The sequence below is a fragment of the Dermatophagoides farinae genome, chromosome 6 (assembly GCF_024713945.1).
Source record: "Dermatophagoides farinae isolate YC_2012a chromosome 6, ASM2471394v1, whole genome shotgun sequence".
Classification (NCBI taxonomy): Eukaryota; Metazoa; Arthropoda; class Arachnida; order Sarcoptiformes; family Pyroglyphidae; genus Dermatophagoides; species Dermatophagoides farinae.
The window spans coordinates 406,628-423,672 of record NC_134682.1 but is presented as its reverse complement, the minus strand read 5'-3'; the positions used below and the strand labels follow the sequence as shown (position 1 = coordinate 423,672).

Sequence of the window (17,045 nt, the reverse complement as noted above, 5' to 3'; positions counted from 1 at the left end):
TGGAACAATTTTTTTCGATTTATCGACTTGAAAAAAATGATTAAATTTCTTGTAAGTTTTGTTTTGTCATTAATAATTTCGTTAATTTCCAATTTTTGTTGTTGTTGTTGTTTTGGTTGATACAGATAATTCTTGGCACATTGGTATCGTCGATACGCTCAATACCTGGATACGGATATGGACGAATAATGTCACCACCACCATCATTTGGATTTGCAGCTGCTGCACCGATATATGCTGCACCACCACCAATGACGATATTAGCAGCAGCTCCACAATATATGACACAAGCTGCACCAATGATGACATATGCTTCGGCTGCACCAAGTTGTATGATGGCCGCACCTCCACCACCACCACCCCCAGCGATGATTTTTGCTCCCGCTCCAGCACCAATCACACCAACAGCGACAACAATTTTGTTGGCATTCGCACCGCCGAAACCATATCGATTCAATACATTTAGAGGTGGACGATATGCATAATTAATTTGCGGTGGTTTTCATTTAATTCTTTTCATGATATCATCTTGTTGTTCTATTCATCCACAAACTGATTACATTTCCCATTTTTTTTAAATCGAAATATTTTGTCTTGTAAATTCCAAAAAAAAAAAAATTTCAAAATAATAACTGTAAACGTAACGTCGTCTATTAACGGTGCCTGGTACCTGTACATAGAAAATTTTCTCAATTTGACAAAAAAAACAAACAAACAAACAAACAAAACACAAAAGTTCAATCAGAAATCGTATCGTCTGTGGTTGCATCATTTTTTTTTTGTTTTGTTTTTTGGTCGATTCTTCATTGAATCATTGATTCGTGTCGTTTTGTAAAATTACATCAAACAAATGTATGAATAAATCAACAGGCAAATTTTTTTTTCGTTCAATTTCATTTTCAAAGATTTTGTTCCGAAATTTTCATATCCAATCCAAAGTGTTTGTGTTGGATAAATAAACTTACGGCAATCGGTTTGATTTGCTTTGTTATTTATGTTTCAATTTCATTTTTGTGTCTGTGTGCTTGTGAACTCAGATTAATTTATTTAAAATTTAAAACATTTTTTTTGGTGCAAAAGTTTCTGTGTTGATTATTTTCATTTAACTGCACTGGACAAATTCCATATTCAACGGTTACGGTCGAGGAATTCCTAAAGGTAGGTTGATTTTTTTTTCTATTTTCTTTTCTCATTATTTTTTAGTTGTTTTTCGTAACTGAAAATAAACTCAACATCATCATCATTGTGTTTATTGTCGATTACGCAAGCATTACAGAAATTATTTTGTATCTTAACTCATAGATGGCAGTAATGTGCTTGTTTTCAAAAAAATTTTTTTATTCATTTTCGATGATGATTGGCCTAGATTTTTGAATTTTTTTTTTCTTTTTGCTATCATCACCATCATCATCTAATTTAGACATCATATATTGATGATGATTCAAAGAAAAAAAAACCTAATGTTCATCAATAAACCAAAATGATCGACAGTTGGCTCTTTTCCTCTCTTTTTTTTTGTTTTTGTTGTTGTTGATTGATTTCGATTGATTGTTTGCCAGAATCGGCGCCTTTTTCTCATCATCATCATCTATATATATCGGTCATATATTATACACATACGATGGTCTGTCTGCATATGGCCATAATGGGCAAGCACAACATTTTAAATGGCTTTATTTTTTTTTCTTTTTTTCAGAATTTCTGATTATGTTGTTGTTGTTGTTGTCGAATTATAATAATGTATTGCCCTTTTTATATCGGCTATCCAAAATTCACTTTTTGATCTGTGTGTGTGTGTGTGTATGTGTGTTATCGTCGTGAATGAAGAATGCTGATGCCGAAAATAATAAAAAAAAAAATGATGATGAAGAATGCGAGAAATAAAACCAAAAAGAAAAATCCAAACTACTAGTTCCAATTCCATTTGTGTGTTCCAAATAAAAAAAAATTGATCCAAGAAAAAAAATGCTGGATACTACAACCTCTCATACAACAACTGCTGCTGCTGCTTCTGCTGCTTTTTTTGGTTATTGACAACGATTCAATGACTTTTGATCAAAAAAAAAAAAATTTTTTTTTTTTAGATTCCATATAATTTATAGCTGTCATAATAATTTGGAATTTGCAATTTTCAATAGATCGAAATATGTTTATCGTGTTTTTTTTTCTCTTTTGGTTATCGGTTTGTCTTGGTGTGTGTGGTGTGTTTTATGCAAAAGTCTGGCAATTTTGTTTGTTGCTTTACGACAAACCGATGTTTGTGTGTGTGTGTGTTGGTGAAAAATTGAACTAAACTGAAACTAAGTGAAACATTCAGATTTTTATTTGTCATTTCCAAAATCTGATTTCATCATCCATTTTCATGGGTGATTTTTTTTCGTTCTGTTTTGTTTTGTTTTGTTTTGTTCTGGCTCTGGTTTTTCCCGTTCTTTCTTTCGTTCTTTCGTAAATTTGCCGGCAAAATGAAATTTTTTTTTTTCGTTGCCCAAGCGCATGAATGAAAAAAACACTGACTGAATGGCTGACTGACACACACGTCATTATATTCTATCATCATCATCATCATCAATAGAATTTTCATTTCAAAAAAAAAAATTCCCCGGTTCTTCAATATTCTGGATGTACAGTAGTAGTACAACATCCTCGTCATCATGATCATGATGGGCGTCCAATGTTCTAAATTCTATTTGTTCTCTATTGTTTTTTTCTTTTTCTTAAAATAGTTTTGATTATTATATTCTGTATGTGTGTCGATTCCCATCCTGAATCCAATTGTTTGATTCTTTCACATTTATTCGCTACTTGATTCTCTTTTTTCTATTAGTATATATTTCATTTAATTCTTTCAATGAGTTTTTTTCTGTTTTGTTTTGTTTTGTTTTGTTTTTATTCTTGCGAATGGAAAGACCTCTTTTTTTTCTCTCCAAATTTTTTTGCAAGTTTTATCCAGTTAAATAAAGAAATTTCATTACTCTTCAGTTTGAAATGTGGCCTAGCAATGGATGGATCGAAAATTCTAGCTGTTATTTTCTCTCTCTCTTCGTCTGATGATATAATAATAGATGAAACTATTTTGATAATGATGTGTTGTTGTTCGGATTGTGGCTGATTTTGATGCTGCTACTTTTTCAATATATGCTGAAAGGGCTGCATTTTTTTTTTTTTTTTTTTTTTTTTTTTTTTTTTTTGATTTAACACAATAGCCACTTATATACATTTGATGATGATGATGATGATTTGGACAGAAAAAAAGTCAAAAACAGTAAAAATAGTCCTTAATAGTTTCAAAACAAAATCAATTGCATTTTCGTATGTTTTTGTTTGCTTATCACAATGTTGGTTTGTTTGTATATGCTACATTTGAATGAAAAATAGAAATCAAAATTTCATTTTGCCTTGAATCGATTAGATCAGTGATCTAGTCGTTTTTTTTCCGAAACAAAATTGTTTATGTGCCTTTTATATAGATTTTTTTTGGTCTGTTTTTCACTGTCCATTTGACTTTGCACCAATTATGAATGGGAACCGGAGATTTGTGAAAAATTTCTCTTTCGTTGCGCGATACGATTTTTTTTTCTCTCTCGTGTTCTATTAATTTGGTTATTCAATTGTTGTATGAACTTTTTTTTGGTTGACATTTACTATGCCTATCTGGCATATCTGGTTACTCTTTTCTTTTCTTCCGAGTGCGTGTGTCTCTGTATACGGAATTGGATTGTATTGGATTGGATTTTTTTTTTGTTCCAATACTGGATCGAATCACCAAAATTGAATATAGTGGTCGCATTTGTTGGTGTGGTGAACCTGACATTTAACAAACAAACAAATAATGACGAAAATCAAAAAGAAAGGAATTTTTTTTATTTCTGGTTTTTGGTTTTGTTTTGATTTCATTTTCCTCTGGAAAAAAACAACCAAAAAAATGGACCATAAAAAGATTACATGCAGGAATTTCTTTGAAATAAAAAAAAACAAAAAACAAGAAGCCACACCTTAAACCTGTATTGCATTAATTTCCAATCATATGGAATGGTCGTCGATTTGATTTTGATTTTTTTTTCTGTTTCATATAAAATGATTAGTATATTCTGTTTTTTGTTTACCTAAATCATTCGTTGTCAATTTTGTTTGTTACTCATGTTTGTTTGTTGTTTTGTTCGAAAAAAAAAATTTTTTTCCTTAATCTTAGCTAATAACACTGTCATTCCATCAATTTGAATCAAAAGTTCCATATCAACTTTGGGCAGAATTATTTATCATTGTTGTTTGTCGTCAATTTCACTGTTTGAATCTTTTTTTCTCTAGTTCACATTGCGGGAGGTCACAGTCAATTCATTTCAATTCGTCACATGTTTCCATTCTTCATTCTGATTAGTTGATTGATCAGTACAAAAATAATAAAGACATTTTCAATTGTCATTTCTTGTGTTGCTGTTGTTTCTTTGGTTTGTTATTGATTGAATTCCGAATCACAGATTCTAGTTGATTAAAGTTACAAGAATTTAATGATAACAATAATAATGGAAAGAAAATTGCAAATAAAATGTCAAAATGTGAATGATCGAATGTTGGATTCACTCTCTATCTCTCTATTAGTGCAAATGACAGAAAATCTCACATCAAATTGAGCTTGTAAATCTATGGTTGGTGATGTATAATTTTGTCACTTGTTTATTTACTGTTGTGTTTGCCTCTATCTCGAATTTCAGATTTCTCTCTGTTTATAGAATTTTTTTTTGTCTGATGGTTCGGGTTATATTTGGTTCATTTTGGTGCACACATATACCATAATAATAATGATGATGATGATGATGTTAAAGTAGATATTAATTTTATTCATTGGACAAATATGCCTCTTGTGTGTTTGTGTTTGTATTTGTATTTGTATTGGAGCCAATTCTTCATTTGACGATCAGGAAAAAAACAAGACATTGTATGAAAACGACGAAAAAAAAAAATTCTGGAATTTCTGCGTACAATCAATAAATGGCGAAACGAAACGAATAAAAAAAAGAGGACAGAAATGAGCAATTCACATTGCATTTTGTGATTGTCTTTCGTTTCATTTATTTTATATTTGGTGTGTGTGTGTGTGTGTGTGAAAATAGATCTAGGAAATCAAATTAAATGCATTGAATAACCCGAAAGCAAAATGGTGGAAATAAAAACAACAAAAACAAAAACAAAACGAACGAAATCGAAATCTGGTGGCGATGGTGGCCATGATCATTTGATTTTATTTTCCACCATTTTTACTAAATAGAAACGGGCAATAGAATGGCTCATTTCTATTTGACCAAACCTACTGATTTTGACAAACGCACACTGATGAAGCTAACAAAAAAAAATTGTATCGATTTCCCTAGATTAATTATAATGAAGTGATAAATTAATCTCTGCAGCTCAAACATTCAAGTTTTTTTTCTGTCTCTCCGTCCTACTACTACTGTGTGTGTAATTTGATATGATGATGGTTCTTTTAAACTTTTTTTTATTTGTCCTTGCCTTTGTTTCGTTTGATTCGGGGATAATTTAGAATTTTTTCCAGTTTATTTTTAGAATCATTTCCTTTCATGGTGATGATTATGATGATGAAATCCGCACAACCAGAATGATCTAGTTTTTTGGATTTTAATTCTACGTTTACAAAATACACACAGGTGTTGGATTTTTTGTTGTTTTGTCAAATTTCCAACCATTATACAGTGCAAAAAATCCAATTTATTTGTCTATCACTTGATTCATATTCCATTGTGTTTTTTTTTTGTCGATATTCTACTCTGGAAAAAAATCAATGAAATTGATTGATTTTTTTTTATTTATTTGGAATTTTCGATTCTGGAATTTGACTTTTTTTTCGGTTGTCAATTGTATCGAAACAATTAGAGAATCCAGTGTTGAAACCTGTGTGTAAAAATTGTGATTTTCGTATTCATGAATGATGAAAGCAAAACGAAAAAATGAGAGGAATGAGAGATTTTTTTTTTTTGTATTCTTGACGCTTTTATATTTTATTGAAGCACTGACATTGAATTCTTATTCGATTCTTTCGATGATGATGATGATGATGAAAGGTAAAAGAGAGGATGGATGAAGAGGAAAAAAGAAAAACAAAGCTACTAAATTGACCACGTGATTTGAATTCATAATTAACCTGAAAATAATGTGTGTGCGTGTGTGTGTGTAGAAGAAGAGAGAGAGATTAACAGCATTTTGAATGGATTGTTCACGATAATAATTGCCATCTTTAATGTCTATAATATTGCAAGACGGCTGTGAATATAGATGAACATGTGTTGTGTACACAAAAACTGTATGTCGATTTGAATTTGAATATCTGAATATAAAGATTCAAAATCATCGTTTTTTTTGGTCCATTTCGTTTTTGTTTTATGGCATTCATTTTCATTTCAGCTCTTGACCGCAAATTATTATTATGGACACAACGACAACAACGACGACAAGGAATTGATCTGGATATCATTGCAAATGGCGTGTGAAGTTATTCATTTTTTCACTGTGTAAATGAAAATCATTGAATTGGATTGATTTTTTTTTATTTGGGTCTTTGTTTTGAAATAAAACGGGATTTTTGTTTCGCTTTGTTTGTTTGTTCCATGGATGAGCAGCGTGTATTTGTTTTTTGTTTTGTTTTTTTTCGTTTATTATTAATTCTGAACTTTGCCATTATCGTTTCGATTCTACGATTTGTATTTTTTTACCTTTTCTGTTTTTGTTTTGGTTTTCGGTTTTATTAATTCAGTTTTCAGCTAATGATGATGAATAATAACGATGAAAATGAAATTCAAAATTCAAATGACAAATTTCAATGGAATAAAAACAGAAGAAAAAAAAAGAAAGAATAATTGCCGCGTATACTGAATATATGTATGTTCGCGGCTATTTATAGACTATTATTATATGTTGTTTTTCATCATTATTTTAGCCTTGTGTTCGTATTCATTATTCGGTTTTTTTACCTTCGTTTTTTTTCTGCCTATTATTTCAGTTACAGGGTTGATTTTATGATTTTTTTTCATACACACACACACTGCTAATAGAATATGTCAATCAAAAAAAAAATTTCATAAATAATCTCGTTTGATCCGCTCCATTCTGTCATTGTCACAACAATGAACAAACGAACAAGTAAGGTGTGTTTGTGTATGCGATTCTGTTATTCTGTTTTTTTTTCATTCTCTCTCTTTCCAATTGAAGAGTTTGCATATTCATTGCTGTTTGTATGGCCGTCTAGTTGATTTGCATATATTGCCGTTATTTGTGGGAAGAGACTAGGCAGATTTTTTTTTTTTTTTTTTTTGTTTCATTCTTTTTATCTTTCACTTTTTGGTTTGGCTTTTTTTTTGTTTTCATTTACTCATCATCATCATCATCAAGTGTAGTCGAGTGGAGTTTTTATTTTGTTAAAGTTAATGTTTCACTTTTCATAGTGAAACAGCTTGTTTTGAAAAAAAAAATTTTTTTTTTTCAACCATCATCTCAATGATGCTGATGACATGATGAACCAAATTTTCATCAGCATCAAATTTATGAAAAAAAATTTTTTTTTTTTTTGAATAAACCAAAAATTCTCGGTTTTTCGTCAGTGAAGCTAACTGTGGCTGCTGCTATAATAATAAAGCACTGCATATGACATGTCAAAATCATTAGAAAATTTTTTTTTTCAATTTTCTAGTCTTGCAAAAAAAAAAAAAAAAATTGAAGAGACGATCGAAAAAAAAAATTTTTGACGCCACATTCTACTGAGAATTTTTTACTTTTTTTTCCAATTGATGAGAATGAAAATGTAGATTGGCAAAATGAATGGCTCAATATATTCGAATTTTGCCATTGGCTTTCATTTTCATTTTTGGCATCTTGTTGGAAATCAAACTTGTCGTTGTTGTTGTTGTCGTCATCTTTGTTGTCGTACACACATATCGATTCTTGGATTTGAATTGAGAAAAAAAAATACAACGACCACCATCATTTTGTTTGTTTTGAAAATCATTTCCTTTTTATGGTGGATGGGGCATTGTCGTTGTTGTTGTTGTTGTTTTTTTGTATCATTTGAACCACTCAAACATCGTCTCTTTATTGATCTATTCTATACCATGTTTAAGATGTATTGAAATGAAATGGTGTTGTTTCTGCCACTACAAACGCACACACACACACGGCTTTTTTTTCGTTTGTCTTTGGGCCAATGTTGAAATATTTCGTTCTGTTTTTTTTTTTTTTTTTTTTTTTTTTTTTTTTGATACGGATCTGATACGGCGACGACAATTGCATTTTTGTTTGTTCAATTTTTATTTGTCGTTGTTTTCTCAAATGACAACACACAAATTGATTGTCGTCGTTGTCGTTGTCGTTTTTTGTTGTTGTTGTTGTTGTAAAATCACATGATTTACGAATATGACGATAATCCTGAATGTGAAACAAATGAAAAAAAAAACATGAATGTTTATCAATGAATGATAATGTATTTTTAGGGATTTATTTGTATTTTGGATTGAAAAATTTTTAAAATTTTTTTTCCATTTTCATTTTCAATAAAATGTAGTCGCCCTCTGTAAAAATAAATGTTTCCATTTTTGTTTCTCTTTTCGGCCATTCTTGTTGCTAGTAAAAATCCCAAGTATCAATTTGCCTACTTGACAAGAATTGAATTGAATTTTGTCTATACTACTACTATAGATGAAAATGATGAAAATGAACATCCATATTTGGTGATAGTTTTTTTTTTGCCTTTTCCTTTTTTTCCGATTATATCGGTTATTAGTTCGATTAGTTATTATTACTCAATACGCCAGATGGAATATTGTTGTTGTTGTTGTTGTTGTTATTTCTGGTATTGGATGTGTATTGATGGTTGGTTGGTTGGTTGGTTATTTGACAAATGTTGTTTGTACGAAATAAACTACATCTTTTAAGTGTGTGTATGTGTTTCGAACAAATTGGATTTTTTTTTCATTGAAAGTTCCGTTCATTTGGTCATTTTTTATTGCTACTTCTTCCATTACATTCTGCACTCATATATTGGCTAATTGTCATGACTTCCTTTTTTGGTCGTTGTGTCGTTGTTTTCCATTGAAGCATAATGTTGAGAACGTTCTTGATGATGATGATGATGATGATGACCAAGAAGAAAAACTCGACATGACCGATTTTTTTCAACAAAAAAAAACTTTTTTTTTCAGCTAAAAATATCCAAATCTTATGTGTGAGTGTGTGAGTGCTCACTCAATAATATCAATGGCTATCGATAACTTTTTTTTCATCTTCGTCTTTTGGCATTTTATCACTCATTATTATCATTGTCGATTCCATTCCGGTAACAAAAATCGGGTTTAAAACTTTATTTTTTCTTGTTTCAGGCATCATTTTTCTATATATATTCTCATTTTGTTTGTCACAATGATCAATGAATATATGTGTGGTTAATGATGATTTCTTGGTTTTTCTTGATTCAAAATTTTTTCCCTTCAAGCTTTGTTTATTATGAAAATAATTTTGTTGTTCCCATCATTATCTTCATTATGGAAATATTCTTTCAGGCAACTTTCCGAATGACCTTGTTTTGTTTTTATCCAATTTTTGTGGTGGAGAATATCACGGTGATTTTGTGTGTGTGTTTTTTTGGCCTCGGTCGATTACACAACCAAATGAAAAAAAAATCTAATCGAAGTGTGTGTGTGTCTGTTGTGTAACAGAAAACGTGAATGGTTCTAAAGGACGTTTGTAAAAAAAAGCTTTATTTAATTAAATGGTGAAGAACAAATAGTAATAAATTAAAGTAAACAATTGGAAAGGTGTGTTGATGAATAATTATGGAACGTTATGTGTTAGCGAATAGAATCCAATGGACGATGTGTAAAGATGTCTCCGATTATTTTTCTCGATGAAAGTACGTGCAACGTAACGACAATGACAAGAACACTCGGAATAATGATGAAAGTCTGAAAAACAAGAAGATCGGTACATGAACACGTGAATGTAGAAACTTGAAGAAAACACAGCACAAAATAAATATGATACTCACTAAGAGATTTCTCTAAAAGCCCCCGTCTCATGTCTTTTTTCACTCCTTTTATATGTTAGGGTTTTGTTACTTCGTGGTTGATGATTAACGATCAATGATTGATGATTGAAGATCAGCTGGAAAGCCTTTCATATAATCCGTTACATATCCTCCCTCCTCTCGAAAGCAGCTTCCAATGGTGCCAAACGTTGTGCTGGTCGTTCGAGTACTCGGTCGCCGGTCTTTACTTGATAGGTTCGGATTACCCCACGAGCGTCCGGGATGGTTTTGACAATGTTTCCGGTGGTCCACAATGATACAGGCAATCCTTTGTCCACCAATAGCACCTCATCACCCACTTGAACATGTTGATAATGTTTGATATTCTGATGATAATTTCTTAGGCTTTTGAGGTATATATCTCGATACGTTTTCCATGCCCCGTCCACCAATCGTTGCGTTCCCCTCCAATATTTTAACAAGCAACTAGGTTGTACCCCTCGTCGTGGTGGTGCCAATGATCCGTTACTACCAGCTCCGTACATCAGGTGATTCGGTGTGACAATAGTTGAATTATCATGTATTAACGGTCGGGCGTTCATTAAAGATTGAATTCGGTAAAGCACAAGTCGAACCATCGGGGGTTTAATGTCTTTTTTCCACATGATACTGTAAAATCCCTTCTTCATGGATTTTATAAGCGATTCAAAGAAGCCTCCTCGGAATGGTGCGGCGGGCGTATTGAATCTCCATTGAAATTTGTCTTTCAATACGGTGTATGCCTCATTAAACATGTTTCCGAGTCGTTTAAAGTTCGTTCCATTATCTGAATATACCGTGGACGGAATTCTTCTAAGGGCCGCGAATATTTGAAAGGTGTCACATACACATTCGGCTGTCATATTTTCCAATACTTCGAAGTGCACCGCCCGTGTGACGCAACACGTGAATATCATTCCAATGGTTTTCGGGTCGGTTTTCAGTTCAAAAATGTCCACTCCGATATGTTCAAAGGGATGACTTCTGTCCAATCGTGTACTAGGAGGATTACCAAGCGATACTTGCAATGGTTTGGTACGTAATTGGCGACATTTAGAACATCGGTTTTTGATTTTTATGAATTGTTGTCGTGCACGTGGTGTGAAGTACTTCATGCGAAAATTGGCCAATGTATAATTCACAGAACCATGTTCATCGTTTTCATGTGTACATTCCATCAATGCTAACGTGAATTCACATGTCGGCAACGCAATCGGGTATTTTTCGTCGTAACTCAAATCTGAATTCTCCAGTCGTGTCAAACATCGTACCAGGCCTTGATCATCACGAAATGTTGGAATGTGTTTGTCGAAATGGTCGTCCAGGAACCTTCGTTGATTAATTTTGATTAATATGGTCAATTCATTCATAGTTTCATCGATGGATTTTTTCCAATCGTCAGATTGTTGTTGCACAAGCTCGATCCATTGGTTATAAGGTCGTTTGCTATCAAGATCCAATTTAGAAATATCATATTTTTCCGAGGAACCGTTCACTGTCAAACCAACACCAACCACCACATCTTGTAGTTCAATAATATCGTGATAATTTAATCGATGTAACTTCTTCAATTCGTCAACCGTCACTCCTCTAGTGAATGCATCAGCAGGATTGATTTCTCCTCGTATGTGTCGAATCTCACTGATTTTTGATTTTATGTTGAACAAATGGACGGCCACAGGATACGGATATTTGTTCATGTCTTCTTCTAAACGTTTTACGTTATCCATGGAATCAGAGAACAATATTATGTGTCGAGCATTCACGAGATCTCCCAATGTTTTGGCTGTATTGGCACCAGCCGACAACGCCAAGAGCTCAGCACTTACAATCTTTCGTGGTTTGATCAATTTGGATTTGGCATAGATTAACGTTAGCTGCTGACCATTTGTTAGATAGCTTGCGATACCAATTGCATGTTGACTTGCATCGACAAACACCATTAAATCGAATTCTTCTACTGACTCGTCAAATATCCGACGGGGAAAACTGAATTGATCCAATCCTTTGATTTCGTGAATAATTTTCAGAGCTTTCTTCTGTAGATCTGGACTTAAGGGATCATCCCATTCGTAGCCCAATTTCCATGATTCATGTATCATCATTTTCAGCTTCAAGGTCGTTGCCAACACAAATCCGAATGGGTCGTAAATCGATGCGTGATACTTTAACAACGCCCGTTTTGTGATGTTTCCGCCATCAGTAAATTCGGGAATCAACACCCGCATTTGATCATCCTCGGTCCATTCTACGCCTAAGACCTTGGTTTCGGCAAGTCCATCACCCCAACGATCATTAAGGGCTTTGTCCGATGACCGCCACTTCCTCAACATCATTGTTGCTTCAGCAAAGATCATCTGGCTATCACATTTTATCTGTTCAACTTCGCGTTGGTTGTTGGCAGAAAATATCAGGTCATCGACATACAGTCCATTAATTATCGCGTTCACCGTTTGAGGATATTTGGATCGATACTGCTTTAGATGATGCATCACCACTGCGTATAAAATGAACGGACTTGAAGAAAGGCCAAACGGCAGCCGATTGAACTGGTAACAAATCGTGTTTTCGTCGTTATCGATCCATAAGAACTTGACAAATTTTTTATGTTCGGGTTGTATTGCGATGTTGTGAAAGGCAGATTTTATGTCACTGATCACAGCTATGGTCTGTAAGCGGAAGAACAACAATGAGCGGATGATATACCAAGCTGTCACGCCTTTGAAAATGGCCTTGTTAAGTGGTTGTTTTCCGTTCGAGGCATTAAATACGATTCGCATTTTCGTGGTATTTTTATCGTTACGTGTGACCACAAAATGTGGCATATGGTATCCGTCATCGGGGTTGATTGCCACTTGCTCAACGATTTTATTTTGGACCAAATCGTCTATCAATTCTTGATATCCGGTTCGTCTTTCGTTTGTCATGTGTTTTACCATGCTCCACAACTGTTTCTTGGCCGCATCGAAATTCGGGTGAACTTTCACATTTGAGATGAACGGCAATTTCACTGAATATCTTTTTTCTTGTTGGTCATACTTGACACTATCGCCGGTACAATAGTTCTCCAGGAATTTTTCCATGGCTTCTTTGTCTTCGTCCTCGATATCCACATCCAATGCCGGTTCCACCGATAACGATTGATCATAGCTCAACAATACATTCGTTCGATTGGTCACCCCAAAGACTACCCAGCCCATTGTCGTCCGTTTAGCAATAACGTCATGTATCACTCGTCGTTCATCTGGAAGCTGAATCTTGTTGATATTGTCAAGTCCAATTAACATGTCAACCGGACGTTGTTCATCATGGAAATCAATACCTTGTTGTAGTAGCTGTTTTTGCACGTCGATAGGAATACAATGAAACTGCAATTGGTCCAATTTATCGTTCAGTCGAAACCCGAGATTCTCGTGTTGTCCGCCCCACGTTGGCATCTCTATATGTACCATTTGATGACCAGTGGCAGTTGGTTTAGCGTTGCTTAAAGTGTCCATGAAAATAGGTTCAGCTCTGGATGCAACGAGATTCCATTCGTGTGCCACTTTGGATGAGATGAACGAGGTCCCGGCTCCATCGTCAAACACAACTCGTATTTTTCGTCCATTAATTGTTGTGGTCAATGTTTTATGAAGACTTCTGCCAGCTGGTATCAGTAACGTCGGTTGACTTGAGCTTTCTGAAGCTTCATTATTAGCATTCGATGATGTTGACATGGTTGGCGTTAACACATTTGGTTGATTATGTCGAAAACATAACTGTGACGCATGTCTTCGCTGGCAGTGATTGCACTTCAGTGTCTTTGGACACTCACGGCCATTATGTCCACTATCACCGCAACCAAAGCATAGTCGATTTGTAAACAAGAATTGTCGCCGTGCATCACCTGATAGTTTACATTCGTCCGTTTTATGATCGCCATCTTGAAAGAAACACTTGTTGTTGGTCGTCATCATCACATTGTTGATCGGTCGTCTGATCATTGATCGAGGCTTATCAGCTGTCATCCATGGATTTTCGTCGAGCCGGCCACTTATGGCTGCTTTTCTCGCCGCACCGCGTTCGAGAAATTCTTCTAGCTGTGCTAGTTTTATTTTATGGTCACCATCGATTTGTTGTTGATATACATCATCTACCTTGTACAATATATACGTCGTCATATTGTAATCTTCATGTAGCAGATTGGATGCAGCTAATGTATCACGAATTATTACCACTGTTTCCAGCCAGGTCGTCCAATCTTTGACGGTTGCTCTTTGTGACAAATGTGGTAGCAATTTGATTTTGTTCTTTAGTGCTGGAATGATTTGATGTTCCGATGCGTAGAAATCATCAAGCTTCTTCAATGCATCTTCAATGCCTGCTTCGTTACGAATTACTCTGTTCAATAAATACCGGTGATGATTATTTTTTCGGTTGTTTAATCAATTTGTGGATTTTTGATGATATAATGTAGTATGTCATCAAATTTATAATAGTCGATGGGATATTGATTTTGCTAATTTTTTCTTTTCGATCTTGACTCGTTTTGTCGGTGGTATAACTGTTGATACTGATCGATTGGATGAACTGATTGCTGTTCGATTTTTTCCTTCCATTCGTATAGTGCCAGTTATGGACATCCGATGAAATTTTCTTTCTGTATGCTTGATGAGTTCACATGCTTCTTCCAGATCTTTCCAATTTGGTGAAAACGACATCTTCTTCCATTCAAGACGGCGGATTGCAACTTTTCTACTGCTTTAAATTTGATTACTTTCGATTGATAGCTAAACTTAAGGCGGCTTTATCCGGTGGACTCTTCAATTAGTTCAGCTGCTTGTTTTCAATGTTACCTCGACACCGCACAAATCTATTGGTTTTCGAAGTTTGAATACTTTTAATTTTCTTCATTGTCATTGCGTTCCCATTCATGTACTCGTCATCCACGATAGTGTCGTCGTTGCTGGTGTTGCCATTACTGTGATCAGTTTTGTTTGACGCGGTCTCTGTTGTCTTTTTTTGTTGTCCTTTGGCCATTGGTTGTCTTAGCTTCGAGCTGATTTTGTTGGTGCTGATAACGAAATGTAACAGAAAACGTGAATGGTTCAAAGGACGTTTTGTAAAAAAAAGCTTTATTTAATGGTGAAGAACAAATAGTAATTTTGTGTGTGGAACGTTATGTTAGAATTGGACGATTTAAAGATGCCTCGGTCGATTACGTGCACAACCAAATGAAAAAAAAATCTAATGAACACGAATGTGTGTGTGTGTTTCTCTAAAAGCCCCCGTCTCATGTCTGTTCCTTTTATATGTTTTTTGTCGATTTGATGATTGAAGATCGATTTCGATAATCCGTGTCTGTTGTTTTTGTCGATTCGATTTCGATTATTACATGGAATTTTTTTTTGTTCGCCATTTTTACCGTTTGAATCATGTTCCATTAACATTTTCGTTGTCGACCGCACACACACAAATATGTAATGTTTATAATGAATTTGTCATTACATTATTATCATTGTTGTTATGATATGAATGACTGGGTAGCAGCAGCCACAGCAGCAGAAACGGTGCGTGTGTATGGTGAAATTTTTATTCAGTTGCAAATGGGATGAATATTTTTTTCCCCTTTGATTTGTATTTTTTTCCTGCCTTTTTGCTGTTTTCAATTTTTTTTTTCATCCCCTCCTCCATACACCCTATTGTTGCCGTCATAGTCATCATTTGTGTTAATTAATAGGTTCAATTCATTTTTTTTTAATATTTTCGGGTTGATTTCATTGTGTGTGTATGCGTGTGCGTGCGTGTGTGTGTGCACGCGTGTGAATGGCAGCAATTCATTTCCATTTTCATTGTTATTCATTCATTTTTTCCTTGATTTTTTTTCTTTGTTTTTTTGTTTTTGTTTTCGACATTAACAACAATGAATGTCAAAGAATAATGATCATGATTCAATTGGCAATCGATTGACTTGCATATTCTTAATGTGTGTATGTGTGTGCGTGTTGTTTGGGTATGGCATTTTTGGTTATTTATTTATCTAATCTAATACATTACTATATGCTATATATGAACTTGTTGGATTCCATGCTAAAAAAAATGATCCTGGATCTTTTGTATGGTTGGACATGGACAAACCAACCACCAATGGCCATAGAATTTTTCCCTTCTCTTTTGGTGTGTTCTGTTTTCATTATATTTGATTGACAGATTGTTGGATGGACAACTACAACCACAACAACAACAACAACAAATTCGAATTGATTTTTTTGTTTTTGTTTCTCTCACTCCTTTTTTCAATTCCGGAAATGACCTAATGTTCTTTTTTTTTGGTGGTGCTTGCCGATTTTTTTACGATTGTTATATGTTCTCGATGATGATCATGATGATTCCACTTTGAAATTTGATTTGGTTTTTTTCTGATTGATAAAGAAAAATGAACTGATCAAATAATGATGATGATGATGTGTGTGTGTGTGTTTCATTTTCATTTATCAACAAGAATCTTTTATTTTTATTGAAAATTCTTTTTTTTTTCTTTTTTTGGTTTGATTTGACCATTACCACTATTATCATCTTTACATCATAATTGGTCGTTTTCCTTTTTTTCCTTTTGTCGGATATTACGATACACACACACACACGGTCAATGGTTTTTTTCAATGAATTTGAAATTGTAATCGTTTGATGGTTAGCGGTTTTCGTCTCGGTCTTCAATTGTCATTATTCGTTGTTGTGGTGGTGGTGTTGGTGGTTTTTTTTCTCTATTACGGAAATTTATTATTTTATTCTACATTCTCTTTTTTCCAGAATTCAAGATTTTCTTTTTTTTTTGTCAAAATATACTCTCTCTCTCTCTCTGCTGGTCCCTCTGTGATCATCATCATCATCATTATTTTCATTGTAATAGAGAGCTAGAGAGAGAGGGAGAGAGAAAAGCTTTTTTTCGCTTCACCAAATAGATTTCTACTTTACTTTAGATTCGAATACCAAAGAATTGCCTTTT

At 33.9% G+C, this 17,045-nt stretch overlaps 2 protein-coding genes across 2 annotated transcripts in view; one reads left to right on the top strand and one right to left on the bottom strand.

The window, feature by feature from the left end:
* The first annotated feature begins 520 nt into the window (after positions 1 to 520).
* Positions 521 to 17,045, top strand: part of mri (BTB/POZ domain-containing protein mrityu) — a 44,594-nt gene continuing 28,069 nt past the window's right edge. Inside the window, exon 1 of the mRNA XM_075732144.1 lies at positions 521 to 1,158. The gene's annotated coding sequence lies outside the window, so the exon portion shown is untranslated. The remainder of the gene's footprint in view (positions 1,159 to 17,045) is intronic.
* On the bottom strand, positions 10,181 to 14,341 carry LOC124490884 (uncharacterized). The gene has a single exon (XM_075731618.1). It carries the CDS (start codon positions 14,218 to 14,220, stop codon positions 10,183 to 10,185), a length of 4,038 nt encoding a protein of 1,345 aa, XP_075587733.1. The 5' UTR covers positions 14,221 to 14,341; the 3' UTR covers positions 10,181 to 10,182.